The sequence below is a fragment of the Lynx rufus genome, unplaced genomic scaffold (genome assembly GCF_022079265.1).
Source record: "Lynx rufus isolate CCGP_SWC_20201006 ecotype Redwood Valley unplaced genomic scaffold, mLynRuf1.p SCAF_9, whole genome shotgun sequence".
NCBI classification, from domain to species: domain Eukaryota; kingdom Metazoa; phylum Chordata; class Mammalia; order Carnivora; family Felidae; genus Lynx; species Lynx rufus.
This window is the reverse complement of record NW_025814897.1, coordinates 63,553,275-63,572,637: the sequence shown is the minus strand read 5'-3', so window position 1 is coordinate 63,572,637 and position 19,363 is coordinate 63,553,275. Positions and strand designations below refer to the sequence as shown.

The 19,363-nt window shown below is 40.4% G+C and overlaps 1 protein-coding gene across 1 annotated transcript in view; it reads right to left on the bottom strand.

The window, feature by feature from the left end:
- The window catches only part of DNHD1 (dynein heavy chain domain 1), an 80,026-nt gene that overhangs the window by 50,386 nt on the left and 10,277 nt on the right, over positions 1-19,363 (bottom strand). The window contains exons 4-9 of the mRNA XM_047071485.1: positions 18,604-18,807; positions 18,414-18,524; positions 16,702-16,858; positions 8,198-8,452; positions 7,951-8,088; positions 7,761-7,812 (exon numbers count right to left, since the gene is read on the bottom strand). Coding sequence (XP_046927441.1) covers positions 7,761-7,812; positions 7,951-8,088; positions 8,198-8,452; positions 16,702-16,858; positions 18,414-18,524; positions 18,604-18,807 — 917 coding nt within the window. The remainder of the gene's footprint in view (positions 1-7,760; positions 7,813-7,950; positions 8,089-8,197; positions 8,453-16,701; positions 16,859-18,413; positions 18,525-18,603; positions 18,808-19,363) is intronic.

Sequence of the window (19,363 nt, the reverse complement as noted above, 5' to 3'; positions counted from 1 at the left end):
TCATCCAGTTTCATGGTTTTAAATACCATCTATTTGTTCTCAAATTTATGTCTAGTTCAGATCTCTCACTGAATCCCAATCCCATTTAAACAATTGCCTATTCCACATCTCTACTTGGATGTCTATCATGTACCTCAAGGGGCTCCTGGATGGCTCATTCGGTTAAGCATCCAACTTTGGCTCAGGTCATGATTTCACGGTTTGTGAGTTTGAGCCTATGTCAGGCTCTTTGCTGACAGCTCAGAACCTGGAGCCTGCTTCAGATTCTGTGTCTCCCTCTCTCTCTGCCCCTCCCTGGCTCACATTCTGTCTCTCTCTCTCTCTCTCTTTCTCTCTCTGTCTCAAAAATGAATAAATGTTAAAAATTAAAAAAAAAAAAGATCTCTGATTTCTCCCTTAGCCCAAACTACTCTACTTGCAGTCTTCCAACTTCAGTAAATGGGAACACCATCCTTCCACTTGCTCCAGTCAAAAACTTGAGTTATCTTTGACTCTTAACCTAACATACAACAAACCCAACCATCACAAAATCCCACTGAGTCTACATTAAAAATATATCCAGAATCCAACCAACTCTCATCACCATTACCACCACCTGCCCCCTTACCTCAGCCCAAGTCACTATTAGATTTTCAGTTAGAAGGGCATTACTGCAATGCCCTTCTAACTCATCTCCCTGCTTTGGGCCCTTGCTTCCAACACCTTACAGTCTCTGCCTCACATAACATCAAGAACGACCCTTTAAAAATAATACTAGGAGGGATTCTGGAAAAATGGTGGGAGTGACAGCACAATTTTGAAATCTCTCCCAAATTCCCACATAAAAGGACATAAAAGTGACAGATCAATTAGACAGTAAAACCCCAAACCCAATGATAACATTTTAGTGAAAATGGGGCTAAGAGATCCTTACAAACCCCAAAATGCAAGCGGGTGGGGACAAAGCACCTACAGCCTCAAGAGTTACATGGCATTGTCATTTGTAGGGGAGGAAGCAGAGGGGAATAAAGACACAACTGACAGACCTGAGACTAGGAAAACTCCAATACAGCCCAAAGGCATTTCCTGGGGATCAGAGGGCAAATCTGAGAACAGGAGGTGAAAGCGGAGGGAGTTTTCCCACTCCAAAAGCAATGAAGTCTGTAGGAGCTGAAGCAATCTATGCCCGATGGACTCCTGAAACCAACTGGCCAGGGTCCCTTCTGGGACAGAGCTTGACAAGAAGGAGAAAGTGCTGGGGGTGGAATTAAAACTGAGCAGAGTGGAAGCAATAGAGAAAAAGAGAAAAGGTCCAGACAAAACTGGGAGAGCAAAACAGAAACCAGGAAATCTCAGAATGCTGGCCACCAGTTTTTGAACACTACAGAAAAACAATAGAAAAGGAAACAGAGAGGTTAGAAAGCCAGTTTGAACCTCACCTCTTCCTAAAAGTTCAGAAAAGCCATTTTTTCAAAGGTGAGCAACAGAAAAGTATCAACATCAAACTCGTACAAAACTTTTATAAGAAAAAAGAATCCAGACAGAATAACATCTTTAAAGACAATGGAAACATATCAAGAAACAGTAAAACAAGCCCATTGCAAAACAAGATAAAAGACACTAGGAAAGTTATATAAATCATGAAAGAAGAACACATATCAGAATTAGAAAAATTCAGAAATCATTTGATAGAACTCAGGAAATGATTAGAAATAAAGGGAAAAATCATTTCAGAATGGAAACTTAAAAGGAATTTGAGAGCAAAGAAACTTAACAGGTAATACCTTAAGAGAAATAAAATGTAAAAAAAGGATAACTATAAAATAAAAAGGAAATAGAGGTGTTTTTTTTTTTAATTTCAAGATAAAGGGACAAATATTTGGGATAGATGATAAGGATCTAACATACATGTAACAGGAGTCCCTAAAGAAAAAACCAAAGCAAGGGAAGAGATCAATACTAAAAAACTTCAAGAAAACTTTCCTGAAATAAAAAAGACGTAAAATTACATTTTGAAAGAGCATACCTGAGAATACTGCCTCAGAATGTTCAATAACAAGCATACTCTACTAAAATTACTGAATTTCAAGAAAAAAAGAAAAGAAATGTTTCAGGCATCCAGGCAAAAGGGGAAATAAAATTTTGCTTCCACAAGCCCTTCCTGAGGAATCTAAAGAGAATTAGCTTCAGACAAACAAAATTACTGAGAGACTGATCAACACAGACTGCTTAAATACATTGTTGCTTGTAGAGCTAAAATTAAATGAGATTTTACTAAATATCAGTTACTAGAAGGGAAACAATATAGTATGAAATGATGCTGTGGAGAATGCTGGTAATTCTCTTGCTTGCCAGGTTTTGAGAATGGAAGACTAGAACCTTGGAAGGCATGTTGGCTGACGACCCAATAGCTATTCCCTTCTCCCTTCTTCTGTGGTGGTAGAGTCCATCTTCCACGAGAAACTAGAAATGTCAGCCATTTGACTTCCCAGCCCTTCTTGCTGCTGGAGGTAGCCACATGACCTAGATTTTTACAATGAGATGTAGAAGTGTGTCTGCTGGGGAGTTTCTGGAAAAGATTTCCTTTCCTGATAAAATGTGAGAGTTAGAAAAAAAAAATAGTTTCAGGGGCGCCTGGGTGGCTCAGTCGGTTAAGCTTCTGACTTCAGCTCAGGTCACGATCTCGCGGTCCGTGAGTTCGAGCCCCGCGTCGGGCTCTGGGCTGATGGCTCGGAACCTGGAGCCTGTTTCCGATTCTGTGTCTCCCTCTCTCTCTGCCCCTCCCCCGTTCATGCTCTGTCTCTCTCTGTCCCAAAAATAAATAAAACGTTGAAAAAAAAAATAGTTTCAAACAGAGAGGGAGGCAAATGATAAGAGACTCTTAGATACAGAGAACAAACTAAGGGTTGATGGGAAGGGTGGAGGGGTGGGGAAATGGGTGATGGGCATTGAGGAGGGCACTTGCTGGGATGAGCACTGGGTGCTGTATGTAAGCGATGAATCATGGGAATCTACTCCCGAAGCCAAGGGCACACTGTATACACTGTATGTTAGCTAACTTGACAATAAATTATTTAAAATAATAATGATAATAAAACCTTTAAAAATATTTTTTATAATGTGAGTCGGGCAGGAAGAGCTCTCCCTCCAGTGTTTGTTTCCCTTTCCCCTGATTTTGCTTAAGAATGGGATGCTTGGAGTTGGAGCTTGTCTTGCATTTATAAGGCAATAAGCCTAAGGATGAAAAAAACTTTTTTTTTTTTAGTTTAATCTATTTGAGACAGTCAGAGACAGCACAAGTGGGAGAGAGACAGAGAGAGAGGAAGAGAGAGAGAGAATCCCAAGCAAGCTCTACCCTTCCAGCCAGTGCAGAGCCTGACACAGGGCTCAAACTCACGAAACTGTGAGATTATGATCTGAGCCAAAATCAAGAGTTGGATGCTCAATCAACTGACCCACTCAGGCGCCCTGAAAAAACTTTTTTGATTACAGCCTCCCGTACCACACACACCCCTCTAAGAGGCTCTGCCCTTACCTATAGCTAAAACCAGAAAGGAGCAGGGGACAGATGTGAGGAACCTGATACTTGATGACATTTTTGAGCCACTGAAACAACCTGGAAGCACCTACCTGGAGACCTCTCATTATGTGAGAATTGTTTTCACTGTTAGGCTACTCTCAGGACTTCTGTTACTTCCAGCTAAAAGCATTCTCGGTGACTCAGAATTCAAACACATAAGCAAAGTCAAAAGACAAAGAGAAATAAAGCCTCAATGACATTGCCTGGGTGCTGAATCCAGCTCAGCCTGAATCCAGCTGCATCCATGTATTTTTTTAGTTATGGGAGCCAATAAATTCCCCTTTTTGCTTACGTAGCTCTGAGCTAGAAACATGTTATCCAAACCCAACTTGCACATTTAGGCCTACATAATGTAGGTTTATAGCCAATACAAGCATAGCTAAAGATTGGAGCCTCCTCTACTATACATACCCTTCTAAGAGGAACTGCTGTTACCTGTAGCTAAAACCAACTAGTTTGTAACACAACCCATTCCCCTTCCCAGAGCTAATGGATATGTGGTTCTCTCTATAGGGTAGGTTAAATCAATCATATTCCTTCTCTTGAAAATTTGAAATAAGTCAGTCACACATACAGGAAAACTTAACTGACAGATCATCTAGAGTCAAGGATGGGGTTGGTACCACAGGACGCCCAAGTCATTTGGAAGCAATAGTTATAAGGGAGCAGAAAGTTCAAAGAAAGCAGAGACAGCTAGTTTTAGGAGAGAATCAGGGGAACTGGGAAGAAGCACAGAGAGAAGTAGAGATAAAAGGATAAGCAGCAATTTGAGAGATGTGGCTCTCTTCCTGACTTTCTAGTCTCCATTTCTGTGAAGAGTGGTGCTATTATATCTTTTCTGCCTTTGAATTTAGTAACTTTCTGTTTTGTGAGCTCCAAAACACGAGACAAGGTTGAAGAACTATGATTGAAGGTACCAAGACCCACAGGAGCACTCAAGCAATACGGTGCGATACAGTCAATTCCTGTGTGATTCTGGGCCATGGAAAGAAAAGCTAGTGTATTTTTAATACAACTTGGTGAATGCAATATCCCAACAAAACAAAACAGAAATCACTAACAACTTCATAGCCAAGTGAAAGAAAGAGTCAAATAAAGCTTTCTTATGATAAGAAATATGATATCAATTAAATCAAAGAAACATAAATTACCTGTCACCACTGAGGGATTTGGGCTTCAATTTAAAATAGATATGTATCAGTATAATGTGTGTGTCTGTGTGTGTGTGTGTGTGTGTGTGTGTGTGTGTGTGTGTATAAGTCAACCTGGAGCTGCATTTTTAAATATCAATCTAACTGTGAAAAACCAAATAATGTAGACCTTTACTGTAGGTTTCCTTGAATGAGTCACTCAGACTGCTGCTTAGTCCACAGAGCAGCAAAATCTTCTCGTCAAACATATTTATATACTTTTCATGTCTTCAGTGTTTCTTACAGGATGATTGGGAAAAAAGTGTCTCTTCTCTTCCATTTCTGGTCTACTCACTGTTACAATCCTTACCTCTATTCTTCCTCTTGCTGGTCATACTCGTTATGTGTCACACTCCCAAGAGACCCTTCCTGCCACATGTAGCCCCTTGGCCAAAATATACAGTAAGGACAGTTTAATTGTTTACATTCTATCTCTACGCTAACTTCAACACCACCCCAACCAAAACATACAGGAAAGAGTTTATAATAAAAATGAAGCAATCCTTTGTCCCTTCTCAATGTAACAGATTTATCTTACCACAGATATCAAAAAGATACACTGATCTGGGTAAAGTTAACATAAGAACCTTAAGTTCCTGAACTTGACACCTGCCAGATGAGAAGAATCATTATCTGATTGTATTTTCCTAGTTTTAAACTGCTCAAAATTCCTGAAACGATTGTAAGGGTAACAATATTGATCATCTTTTTTTGGTTCTAGTACTAAGACTGTTCTTTGGAAAATGTTGGAGAATGAAGGTTAAAGACTGCAAGACATGTTGCAACTATGTTATTAGTAATAGATTGAGTCTTCTTCTAGGGGTCAGACTCTAGTCAGTGTGTAAGTTTCTACTCTAAGGGGCTGATTTTTCATGTTTGTATATATAAGTAGAGGTACTGAAATTATTTTGTAATTTGGCTAAAACGATGTACACATTTTGCCTCACTTAAGTAACAAATTTCTCAGATAGATGTATGTTTCTTAAACACCACTAGTTCTGTTTTAACTGCTAGATATTTAGTTTTATTAAATACTACTCCAATTTTCATCAAGAATTTAAGAAAAATCCTAAATCAGAACTTTGGTTCTAGTTCCTCCATGATATTACTTTGATTTTCCATGTTGATCTTTTTTTTTTCCTTCAAATGTTGGTTTTGAAAAATCTCAAATATGTAAGAAAGTTTAAAAGTACTACAAACCCCTTTTACCCATCCACTTTGATTCAACAATTATTAACATTTTGCCCACATTGCTTTGATTTTCCTTTTCTCTTTCCTCAAAAACATTTGAAAGTAAGATAACAAGCATCAGGACATTTCATGCCTAAATGTACCGGTCCATGGTGATCCTTTAAAAGTAGAAGGGATAGGGGCGCCTGGGTGACTCAGTCAATTGAGCGTCCAACTCTTGATTTCAGCTCAGGTCATGCATGATCCCAGGATTGTGGGATCAAGCCCTGAGTTGGGCTACTCGCTGACCGTGGAGCGTGGTTAAGAGTCTCTCCCTCTGCCCCTTCTGTGTGTGCTCTCTCTCTCTCTCACTCTCTCTCTCTCTCTCTCTCTCAAAAAACAAACAAACAAACAAAAAAAGTAGACGGGATAACCCAGGACATTGCAAGTGAATATTTTCACTTTCATTAGAATTTAGAATAAAATTTTATTAAGGTTTTTGCTTGTTTTGCCATTCAAAGAAAAATACTACAATATACCAAAACATGAATTAGTAAAAAATATGAGAGAATAATGTGAAATATCTGGTTTTCCTCAGTCCTTAATACTAATAATGCTAAGAAGTTACTATCTTTAGCATGTATCATTATGTGCTGAGCACTATACTAAACATATCACCTCTTTTAATGCTGCAAGTTAGGTATTTTAACAAAAATACCTAATTCCCATTTTACAGGCTAGTAAACTAATGTGTTTGGTTCTAGAGCCCTACCTCTTTCCACTGACCATGTAAAACAAATATCAATAGTCTCTACCATTTAACCTAGATGCACTTGAGAACAAATATGCCCCAATTGGTGTGATTTGTAAAAGACATGTGCTGCTTTCAATGAACCTTCCACTTCCTTGTCATCTATTTCCTAAAATTGACTTCATGTCTTTATTTTAAAAAAATTTTTTTAATGTTTATTTATTTTTGAGAGAGAGAGAGAGAGAGAGAGTCAGAGTGTGAGCAGGGGAGGAGCGGATAGAGAGGGAGACACAGAATCGAAGCAGGTTCCAGGCTCCAAGCTGTCAGCACAGAGCCCGACACGGGGCTCAAACTCACACACTGTGAGATCATGACCTGAGCTGAAGTCGGAGGCTCAACCAACTGAGCCACCCAGGCGCCCAACTTCATGTCTTTAAATCATCCTGCTGAAAACATACTAGTTGAGTGAAGGCGATGGTGGGGGTTAAGTACTTACATGTTGGATGTGCCTGAATGCATGTAATAGTTTTATTTGTAACTGGGTTAGTATTGCAAATAAAGGAAATGTGAACATGTATTTCCTCCCTGATTGTTAACAAGTTTGAGGACTGAAAGCCAGTAATAACTGGTCACCATAATAGCTCAATACTAATAGATTATCTTACATGAAATGAAAAAGAGTTGTCTGAAATAAAGCAAATATCAAATAAGCAGAGTTCTTCAAGTAAATACAAATTTACTTGGCAATCAAATTTAATAGTAAACAAAATGCCATTATGACATTAGAGAGTAATTTCACGGAGTTTGAATGAACGAGAGGAAGGACAATGTACTTACATTCTTTTACACACCTCTCATTCCACTCAACTGGATGCACACACATGCACACAAGCACAGGCATGAGTGAGCAAAGACACACCCACACTCTCTAACCCCCGTCCCCCACACCTGTGTGCAGTACCCAGGTCATAGCTGCTCCCTCCACACCTAAGGCCTGACTCTGTGGCCATGCCATTGGCACTGTGCATGTGACTCTCCCTGCTCCTTCCACCCTTCCTACCTGCCTGCCTGTGTCTCCTTACTTAAATACCTTCAGAAATCAAGGAGTCCCAGGGGGTCTTCAGGTCTGTAGATTGCATTACCTTCACACCAAGGCAGGTAGAGGGGGGCAGAAACAGAAAACAAGGAACTAAGTTCAGACCAGGCTGAGAACTTCTGATTACACAGGGGATTAGAATTGGGAATTCCTGCAGCCAGCCCCCCTGCCCAGTCCAGGATACCTTCAGGGCAGAGGCCTTGACAGACTGCAGGCCCCTAGTTAGAATCTGGATCATGTTTTCAATACATGGCTCATGAGACAGCTGGCCACAATCGTCAAAGACCAGCTCTGCTGAGAGAAAGGGATTCTGCCTTGGGGCCTGTCAAGAAAGGTCATGACAGCTCGTGGGGCTACAGGTCAGTATCTGCTGTCTGCCATGTGGCCTTGACTGCCTGTCCCGCCTCCACACATGCCATCCACTCCCTTACCTGCAGGATGTTGGCCACGAAGGAGGTTATCTCCTCCTCTATGATAGACACAAGGTTCTGGCCAATCATGTGGTCCACCAGGCGGGCCAACTGTCCCAGCCGCAGCAACCACGCCTCTGTCTGCCTCAGCTTCTGCTCCAGCTGCTGGCCCTGTACCTTCTGAAGATACACCGAGAGTTGGTCAGTCCTGATCCTCTTGCAGTTTTTCAGCCACTCCTGCAGGCCCTGTTGCATGTGATACGTATCTTCATGAACCTGTCAGAATAGAGAGTGGAAAACTCACTGGACAAAGGGAAAAGAAAACAAACTGGCTACCCGCTGGCCTGTGCAAAACTCTCGGGTCTCAGAGTCTGAAACCTAGCACCTCGATATACCCACGGAAGGCTGCTTTTTGGTAGAGATTAGCCCCCAAAATCCTTTAGTGACCAGAGAAGATGCAAAATGGAGAACATACATTGAGAGGCCACAGTGCTAATTTGATAGGCCAGGCCTGTCTGCTAAAGGCCCTAAGGATCGAACTCAGAGAGAAAATGTGTGCATGTGTAAACAGAGAAGCTTACTAACACACAGGCTACACAAAAGAAGAGAAAGATTGGATAAGTAGGGCTTGGCAATAATTCCAGGACACGGATTCCAATCAGCAGGGCTGGGAGGTGTGGCCTGCTGGCTAGCATAATACTCCTTACGTGACAGCAGATGCTGTCTCGGGGCACTGACAGAGGCTTTCCACTGGGGGATGAAGAATGTGGGATAAAAGTCTAAGAGCCTCTTGGTGGCTCTTTCTCACATCTGGGAGGTTGCTGACAGTTGCCACCTCTCAGGATTTGTCCTGTTGAGGAACAGAGGGGAGACACCAGGAAGACATGCTTGGCCAGATGGACCTTCTGTCCCTGAAGCTCTCCTGTCTGTTTTGATGCTCAGTAGACTCTGTGATTAGATTGTATTCTGCTCAACCTGAGCTCAAACCCCAGTCTTCTGAGACCCAGACATAAGGCACTTGAGGCCTGAGCCACACATCATACACAAATGTGCCCTTGGGCTTGACAAGAGGTTCTCTTTCACGCTCTAGAAATACCCTCCATACTTTGAGTGCTTCCCACTTCACAGCCCATAGTGCGACGCATCACCACTAGCTAGTTACTCGTGTCACTCGTGCACTGCACTGGCAATTCTACAAGGACGAGGCCTCTGTCACATCTTATTGCATTAATGCTTCACATAATGCCTGGCACAGGTGGTTCCACAGGACATATAAAAAGAATGTATCACTCAAGCTGAAAGGGCTTACTGAGTGCCAATTAGGATAAAACCATACACAAAGCAACAATAATTACTACACAAGTATGTAATCAGTATACATTTTTAAAGCCTCACCACTAAGGGGCAATATCTTCAATACCTTCAAAGTTCTGAGGAATTTTTTTAACCTGTAATTCTGTATCTAGCCACAGTATCACACTGAAATTTGGGGATGAATAAAGACATTTTTAGATATACAAATACTCTAAACATTTACCATCCACAGATTCTCTCTGAAAAAAATGAAACAAAACAAACAACAGTATATTTTTGACAGAGGAAAATGAATATAAGAGCTACAAGAAGCTTTGATGAGCAAAGGCATTTGTAAAACATATTGCCAGGTCTAAATGAGCAGGCTACAAAACAAGAATGTTCATAACAATCCAGAATTAAATTCCAGTAGATCTGAACATAAGTGGAATGGGGAGGGTGGAGGGTGGGGAGAGGAAGAGAGGAGAGAAAGGAAATTAGAATACAGTAAAGGTTCTTATTCTGCTAGGGAGAAAGACATGGATACAAATGCACACTTGGCATTCATTCACTCAAAACACTCGCTGAGCACCTACTATATGACATAACCTATAAGAAGCACTACAGATGTATCAGTGAATGAAACAAATAAAAATCCCTACCCTCTTGGAGGTGGGGGGAGAAATACAATAATATATAATATAATAATATATAATAATAAATAAGTAATTTATATTCTATGTAAAAAGGTTATAGGTGCTATGAGCAAAGGAAACACAGAGTAGAAAAAGGGGTCAGGGATGCTGGTGATAGTGGGGGTTTGCAAGTTTAAATAGGGTGACCCAGAGAAGGCCTTCCTGACAAAGTGCTTTTAGAAAAAGACATGAAAGAGACATTGTTATAAAAGTGTAAATGGAACAGCTACATCTTTTGAGCAGGTGTATACATTTCTTACGTATGGATTCAGCTGCAAGTGAGAGAAAACTGGAAAAAAGTGCGGTTTAAGCAAGTAAAAGGTTTATTTAATGCAATAAGAAATCCCTTAATGGTATATTGGCCCAACAGTATCGATAAAAACAACACTCGTTTTGGGGCACCTGGTGGCTCAGTCGGTTAAGCGTCCGACTTTGGCTCAGGTCATGATCTCACTGTTGGTGGGGCTCAAGCCCAGCATCGGGTTCTGTGATGACAGCTCAGAACCTGGAGCCTGCTTTAGATTCTGTTTTTCCCTCACTCTGCCCCTCCCTCACTTATGCTCTGTCTCTCTCTGTCTCTCAAAAATAAAACATAAAAAAAAAAGCTCCTTTTATGTTCCTTCTCCTCCATCTTTAATATGACTTTTGCCTTTATCATTGTGTAAAAGCTTCTCTATCACCAAAAATTTCATCCAAGGGTCAGACAATAAGTCAGGAGTAAATGCTCACTATGACATCCCGGTTAGATATGCCTCTTTTAAAAAGTTTTCTCGGTGACTTCCACTTATGTTTCATTGCCCTGAACAGAGTTAAGTGGCTTCCTCCAGCTACAAGTTTATGAAAAGAAACAATCAAGATTCTAAAACTAAGAAGGATGAACAGGCATTGAGTGGTTCCTGGGCAACTATGAGAAAAATAAAATGTATAACATCCAAATCATTAGAGGACAATAATGGCAACAAAAATGTAAACAACCCACCAAGAGACAAGAAACACAAGGAAGAACCAACCAGAAATTGCAGGAAATAGAAAACATCAAAATAAGATGGAAAAAATAAGTCCAAACCTATCAGTCATCATAATAAATGAGATAAACATAGACTCTCAGACTAAATGTCTTCCAGCTATTTGTAAGAGATACACATAAAACAAAATAACAAAGGAAGGTTGAAAACAAACTAATAGAAAAAGATACATGGAGCAAATGCCTGATGTAGTTTACCTCAAACAAAAGAGAACTCTAGCAGAAAAGTAGTAACAGAATGCAGACTTTTCATAGCAATAAAGTCACCAAGAAATACTATTATGAATCTTTATGCATACAACATGATTTTGAAATACATGTTGCAAAATGAAAGAACATCAAGGAGAAATGAACAAATCTATAGTCATAGGAGGGGATGTTTTTAACATGCATCTCTCAGAAACTGAAAGATAAGGTGGATTAAAAAAATTATTGTGGTGGTAGAATATTTGCACAGAACAATGAGTGAGCTTGGTCTAATATATACATTTTCTTAGACTGAGTTCCCTAGAAGAAGAGCCTGAGAGAGGAATTTGGGAAAATGTGATTTATTAAAGGAATGATCTTCAGGAAACAAACCTCCAAGGGAAAGAGGGAAGCAAAACAGGAAAGGGGAAAGTGCCAAGCAAGAGCTCAGCAAAGGCTATTCTTGTTCTGATGTGGAGGGGGAGGAGGCTTTGGAATGAAGACCCTATTGTACGGCTGTCCCACCATGAGACAAGGAGCCAAAAAGAAGGCAGAGGAACTGTGACATATGAAAGAGACTATGGAGAAGTGACCATTAAATGCAGTGCACAATTTTGGACTGCATCCTGAAACAAAAACAAAAACAAAAAACAAAACAAACCCCCCCCAACCCCCCCCCAAAAAAAAACAGTTATAAAGGACATTTTTGGAATAATTCGCAAATTTCTAGGAAGGACTATGGGTTAGATAACAAAATAGTATCCAAGTGAAATCTCCTAATGTTTGATCATTGCACTGGAGTTGTGGAAGAAAATGTCCTTGTTCTTAAAGAGAAACACACTGGCATATTTAGGGGTAAGGGAACTTACCATGTGCAACTTAAAACTCTCAAATGGTTCAGGAAAATAATGTATACTTACATAGAGAAAGAAAAAGAGCAGAAATGATAAATAAGACAAACTAATAATCTGGGTAAAAGGTAAATGAGAGTTTATTATACTATCCTTGCAACTTTCCTAATAAACTTGAACTTATATCAAAATAAAAAGTTATACAAGAAAGAAGTAAGAAGAAAAAAAGAAAATGGGTTTGTCCCAGTAATGCAAAGCTGGTGTAACACCAATTATTCACCATATTAGACTAAAGGAGAAAAATTCCCATAATCGTTTAAACAGAATCAGAAAAAAAAAAATCACTGGACAAAATTCAACACCCATTCGTGGTAAAACCTCTTAGCAAACTAACAATTGATGGGAACATCCTTAAAAATTGATAAAGGTTATCTACCAAACACTCACATTTTATATCATTATTTATTTAGTGTTTCAAATCTATTTTAGTTATTTAATAATGCTACAATTTATTGGGCAGCAGCATGCTTTTATTAGCACAGAGTACAGGCTTGGCTCTATAACAATTCAGTTGCCATTTGGGATGATTACTCCTTCTCCCTCTCCCCTGCGCCACCCCTCACCTTTGGGGTGACTGCCAACAGGGACAAGTTCCATTCCATTCCACACAGCAGCACAGAAAGTGGCTCTACATGTTGCATTTGCTTGTCTTTTCACTTTTCCTATGGTGCTTTTTAAAAAGTTAATTTTAATTTTTTTAATGTTTATTTATTTTTGAGAGAGAGAGCATGAGTTGGGGAGGGGCAGAGAGAGAGGGAAACACAAAATCTGAAGCAGGCTCCAGGCTCTGAGCCATCAGCACAGAGCCCCACGTGGGGCTTGGACTCATGAACCATGAGATCATGACTGGAGCCAAAGTTGGACGCTCAAGCAACTGGGCACCCCAAAAAGTTAATTTTAGTACAGACAAATGTCTTGATATTTTTATGGTTTACACTTTTTAATATCTTAAGAAACCCTGAGATAATAAACATGTGATATGGTCTTCTGAAAGCTTTTTGGATTTTCTTTTCACACTTAAGTCTTTTATATACCATGAATTAATTTTTGTGTATGGTGTAGCAACTATTAGAAAACAATAATGTTTTAAAATACCATTTACAATAGCAACAAAAAGATACCAAATATCTAGTAATAAGTCTAATGAAATATATTCAAGACCTCTATAGGAAACCTATAAAACCTCAGTAGGAGAAATTAAAGAAATCAAAATACATGAAGATATCCATGTATATGAATTAGAAAATGAAATATTAAGATATCAATTCTCCCTCAAATTGATATACAAATTTAAAACAAGCCAATAAAAAAAGTCCCAGCAAATTATTTTGTGGAAATTAGCAAGCTGATTCTAAACTTGATATGGAAATTTAAAGACCCTAGCACAGCCAGGGAAATCTTGTATAATAAAAAGTTATAGAACCTATAATACCAGATATCAAGACGTACCACAAAGCTGCAATAATTAAGATGGAGTGACACTGGCCAAAAGACAGACTAATCAGACACAAGACAGTCTAGAAACAGACCCACACATATACAGTCATCTGATTTAAGAAAATGACACCACTGTAATTAGGTGGGGAAAGGATATTTTTTTCAATAAATGGGGAAAATAAAACTTGGCTCTTATGTCACACCATACATAAAAATTAATTTGAAATGTACTATAGACCTAAATGTGAAAGAAAATATAATAAAAGTTCTAGAAGAAAACAAGGAAATATCTACATGACTTTGGGGCAGGCAAAGATTTCTTAAACCAGGACTCAAAAGGCACTAATCAAAAAAGATTGACAAAATGAACTTCAAGAAAATTAAGAACTTCTGTTAATCAAAAGACACCATTAAGGGACACCTGGCAGGCTCAATTGGTAGAGCATACATCTCTTGATTTCAGGGTCTCAGGGCCATGAGTTCAAGCCCCATGTTGGGTATAGAGCTTACTTAAAAAAAAAAAAAAGACACTATTAAAATAGTAAAAGGGTAAGCCACAGACTGGGAGAAAATATCTATTTTATATATATATATATATATATATATATATATATATATATAAAATATATATATTATATTTTTTTATCAAATATATATATATATATATATATTTGATACAGGATGCATATCTAGACTATCTAAAGAACTCTTACATATTAATAGGAAAAAAACAGACAACAGTTAAAAATAAACAAGAGACTTAGACCATCACAGAAGAAGGTACCAAAACAGCCAATAAGCATATGAAAAGACGCTCAACAACCTTGGTGATCATAGAAACACAAATTAAAACTACAGTGAGGGGCACCTGGGTGGCTCATTCGGTTAAGTGTCTGACTCCTGATTTCGGCTCAGGTCATGATCTCATGGTTGTGAGATCAAGTCCCGCATCTGGCTCTGCACTGAGTGTGGAGCCTGTTTGATATTTTCTCTCTCTCCTTCTCCTTCTGCCCCTCCCCTGCTTGCATGTGCTCTCTCTCTAAAACAAACAAACAAACAAACAAAACTACAATGAGATACCACTATATACCAGTTTGGCTAAAATTAAAAACCCTGACAATACTAAAGGTTGATGAGAACATAGGACAACTGGAAGTCTCCTACACTGTTGGGGGAATACAAACTGGTACAACCACTCCAGAAAACTGTTTGGTACTGTAAAACAGACATGTACCTTATTCCAGCAGTTTCACTCCTAGAACACATACTCCAAACAAATGAGTGCTTATGTCCACCAAGGGACATGCACAAGAATGTTCTCATCAGGGGCGCCTGGGTGGCTCAGTCAGTTAAGCGTCCGACTTCAGCTCAGGTCATGATCTCATGGTCCGTGGGTTCGAGCCCCGCGTCGGGCTCTGTGCTGACAGCTCAGAGCCTGGAGCCTGTTTCAGATTCTGTGTCTCCCTCTTTCTCTGACCCTCCCCTGTTCATACTCTGTCTCAAAAATAAATAAATGTTAAAAAAAAATTTTTTTTAAAAAGATGTTCTCATCAGCATTATTCATAACAGCAAAAGCTGAAACAAACTCAAATGTCTATCAATAGGAGAATAAATTGTGGTATATTCATACAGGAAATACTACATAGCATACAAAAGAGTGAACCACTGCTTCCTAGAAGATTATGGATAAACCTTGCTAACATAATGTTGAGTGAAAAAAAAATGTTGATTCCATTTATATGAAATTCAAAATCAGACTAAATTAATCTATGGTGACAGAGATCAGAGTAGTAGTTACCTTTGTGGGGGTATTGACAGGAGAGGTACCAGGGAGCTTGCTGAGGTGCTGGAAGTGTTCTACATCTTGATCTGGGTGGTGGTTACATGGATGTATATACATGTAAATATTTCAACAAACTGCACACTTACAATTTGTTTACTGCATGCAAAATTTACCTTAATTGACAAAATAAACCTCTATTTTTATTTATTTATTTTTTATTTTGAGAGAGAGAGAGAGAGAGAGAGAGAGAGAGAGAGAGAGCAGGGGAAGGGCAGAGAGAGAATCTTAAGCAGGCTCCATGCCCAGCATGCCCACAACCATGGGCTCATGACCTGAGCTGAAATCAAGAGTTGGATGCTTAACCAACTGAGCTACCCAGGCACCCCCAAAGTAAACCACTATTAAAAAATTTTAATATTTTTCTAACATTAAAACAAGAGTGGGATTTAGGAACTGGGAGGTACAGAAAGGCCATGGAATAGCTTGCCCCCACCTTCGGCCCCATTCAGCTTAGTGCAGTGTCAGGTCCAGCTGTTATTGTCTGGAGGCTGAAGGCCATTTCCCTGTATGAATCTACCTAGGGCTTCTCGTACATTATTTCTCATGTACTAGATCTCTCTCAGATCTAGTTTACCTAGAGACGGCGATCAGCCAGAGAACTGGGTAAATATCCAGCCCCACCCGACAGACAGCAAACTATAGTGACAGGAACATGTAGCAGGGCCTCCAGGAGCCCTAGGCAGAGGGCAGGTACCACGGATGCAAAGTAGGCATAATTAGGAAGGACTCCATCACCGGATGCTTCTACCAGCCACAGTGGCCCACCGAAGATTCAAAATAGGTTCAAAGATAAGCCTAGTAGCATAAAAGATCCAGACTCCAACTTTCAAATTCCCTAATGCCCCTGGCACAAACAGCTAAAGAAAAACCATTGCTATGTTCCTTCTCCTCCCTGCTCAAGGCCAGGACCAACCCTTAGGGAAAAGGTTGGGTCTAAGCCTCTGCCCATCTGTAATTGATCCATCCACCCCACAACAGAGACTGCTGGTGCCGGGCAGGACAATGGCTCTGGGCCAACTTCAGAGTCCAGACCACACAGGGGATCCCAGGAGAAGCGTGAGCCAAGAGGAGACTGGGCCTCTGGCAAGCTCAGCTTGGGGAAAAGGTTCACAATAAATTGCACTGAAGCCTCTTACCAGGTGCAGGATGGATGTGCAGAGGTGCAGGCAGCGATGGAGCAGCTGCAGAGCCTTGTGGTTCTCCTTGGCTAGAGCCCGTTGCAGGTCCAGCAGCCCATAGCATTGATCAGGGTCTCGGGGGAGCCAGGATACAGAGCGCAGCTCCTGCAGAAGCCTGCAATCAATGGCTAAGCTTGTCAGAGCCGGCATCTCAGCCTTCTTTCCTTGAACACTTCTGACCTCTTCCTAGCCCAGCACACCGCAGAATAAGCAAAGATTTAGAAAGATTCTAATATTCCTGGTGACCTACAGAGACAGATTCCTCTTGAGAATTCTTTGGAAGAATTCAAGCTGAGGAAGTTGCTGGCCGGGGAATGCTTTGGGAAAGGCCTGGAGTTGTGTGCAAATGTTTCTACTGACTGACCTTTCTGCCAGGAGAGTGTCTCCTTGAAAGGCCTAAGGGCCCAAAAAATCTAGATGGGCAGATCAGTTTTAGGATCAAAGGTGAGGAACCTCTAACTTCTCTATGGGCTGACCATCCCTGAGAAAACCTGCTTCTGTTATCTACTCTCTCCATGAGAATTCTACATCTCTAAAAATCCTTGAAAAAGACGAAAGATCCCCAATAAGCAAAAGGTGATCATAATGGGTATCATTTATTCAGCACCTATTAAAAGGCATTGAACATGGTACTTTATATTTACAATCTCACTTAATTCTCACTATAGCTGCGTGGTAGGAACGTTTATCCCTAGTTTTTATATCAGGAAACGAGGCTCAAAGAGTAAAGTCCTTGCTAGGGTTCAGGATTTAAATTCAGATCTGTCCAGTCTCCAAGCCCTTATGCTTTTAGCTACACTATGACGATTAGGCTAGACTGGAGGATTCCCAGAGCAAAGGTTTCAAACTAGTAACCCGTGGGTCAAATTCAGACTGAAAATGTTTTCACATGTTCCAGTAAGAGTTGGCCAGCACACTGTTTTAATAAAAATTTGAGTTAAGTAGGTAAAATTAAGACATTTTACAACAAAATGTGGATTTCCAGGAAATCCTGAAAAACAAGGCAGCTGGAATGCTGTACCCATATTCCCAGAGGCAACAGACAACTGGAACTCAGTAGTGACTGTCCTATTTAGATGCAGTCTCCAGACTGTATGCCCCTGCTCCCTCATGTCTTGCACCTAATCCACTACGTTTCTTCCATAGCTCCGGCTCAGGCCCTGTGGGCATCTGAGTTTGCAACTTCTATCACTGAAGAGAATTAGAGTGGCTGAGGAGTGCAAGATAAGTAAGAAAGTACTGAAAACAGGAATAACTAAGCTTTTCTTCAAAAAAAAGAACCCAAAAGGTACCATGGGAAGAGCAGAGAATTTGAATTCAGGCACCTGAGTTACATCCCTAGATCCAATACTCAATAATTGTGTGGTCTGGGGCAAGGTGATGTAGGAATACCTAATTACATGAAAATATGCTCAAGATACATTATTCATAAAAAAACTGCTTACTTAACAGTATGTCAAGTATGACCACATACGTATATGTGATAGAAAATAAGACCAGAAGGGAAATGTGCAAAATGTTTGTCGTGGTTATTTACGGTTGGTAAGATTAAAGATTTTTTTCTCTTTGTGCTTTTTCATGTCTTCCAAACCTTCTACAAGGAACATGTTATTGTTTTTTTGTAACAATAATTCAAAAGGTCCATTGACATTGTATTTTGAAGACCTTACCTGCTAATATGCAGAAGCCCAGCTCCAAAGTGGGGCACAGCAAAGAGCAGATGCTTTCCTAGGAAAGTCCGGTGCCGGTGCAGCCCGTGCAACTTCACACTCCTCTTCCAACTACAGACCAGAGGGCAGCGACAGCATGCTACTGCTCCCCACAACACTTCTCCCCACATCCCATACTGTCACCACCTACCAAGCCAAGGCCTTGTATAAGAGGCAATATTTGAAGAACGGGATGGACTGGAGCTGCTGCCAGAGGACAGAATGGCGGTGCCAGGTGCCCAGCGTGATCGTCTCACTGCCCTCCACAGGATGGACATGCAGGATCCCAAAGGGAGAGAAGATGTAGTACTCAGGGTTCACCTTCTTGGGTGGCACCACCACCAGGCTGTAGGGCCTTTAGAAAAGAGCTCTGGTCAGCAGGAGCCCTGGGAACTCCTGCAGACGTCAGGAAGGGACAAAAGAAGGATGGAGAGGCGAAACATGGCAGCAGGAATGAAGGCAGAAGAAAGTGGGAAGAAGGGAAAGAGAAAAGAATGATCTTCAAACTCAAAAAAGGAAACAAATATTATTAATGTTTTAAAAGTTTATTTATTTATTTTGAGAGAGAGAGCAAGTGGGGGAGGGACAGAGAGAGAGAGAGAGAGAGAGAGAAAATCCCAAGCAGGCTCCCTGCTGTCAGTGCAGAGCCCCACACAGGGTTCCATCCCACGAACTAAACCGTGAGATCATGACCTGAGCCAAAATCAAGAGCCGGACCCTTAACCAATGGAGTCATCCAAGTGCCCCAAGGAAATAAATATTAAGAATAAATGGAAGCCAAAGATGGAAGGGAAGAAAGAAAAAGGCACCCAGCCAGGTCTAAGAAGATCATATCTCCAGATCCAGATACCTTACATTCCATTAAACCTAAGATGCCATCAGTTGTAAGCTGCAGTGTTAAAAAAAAAATG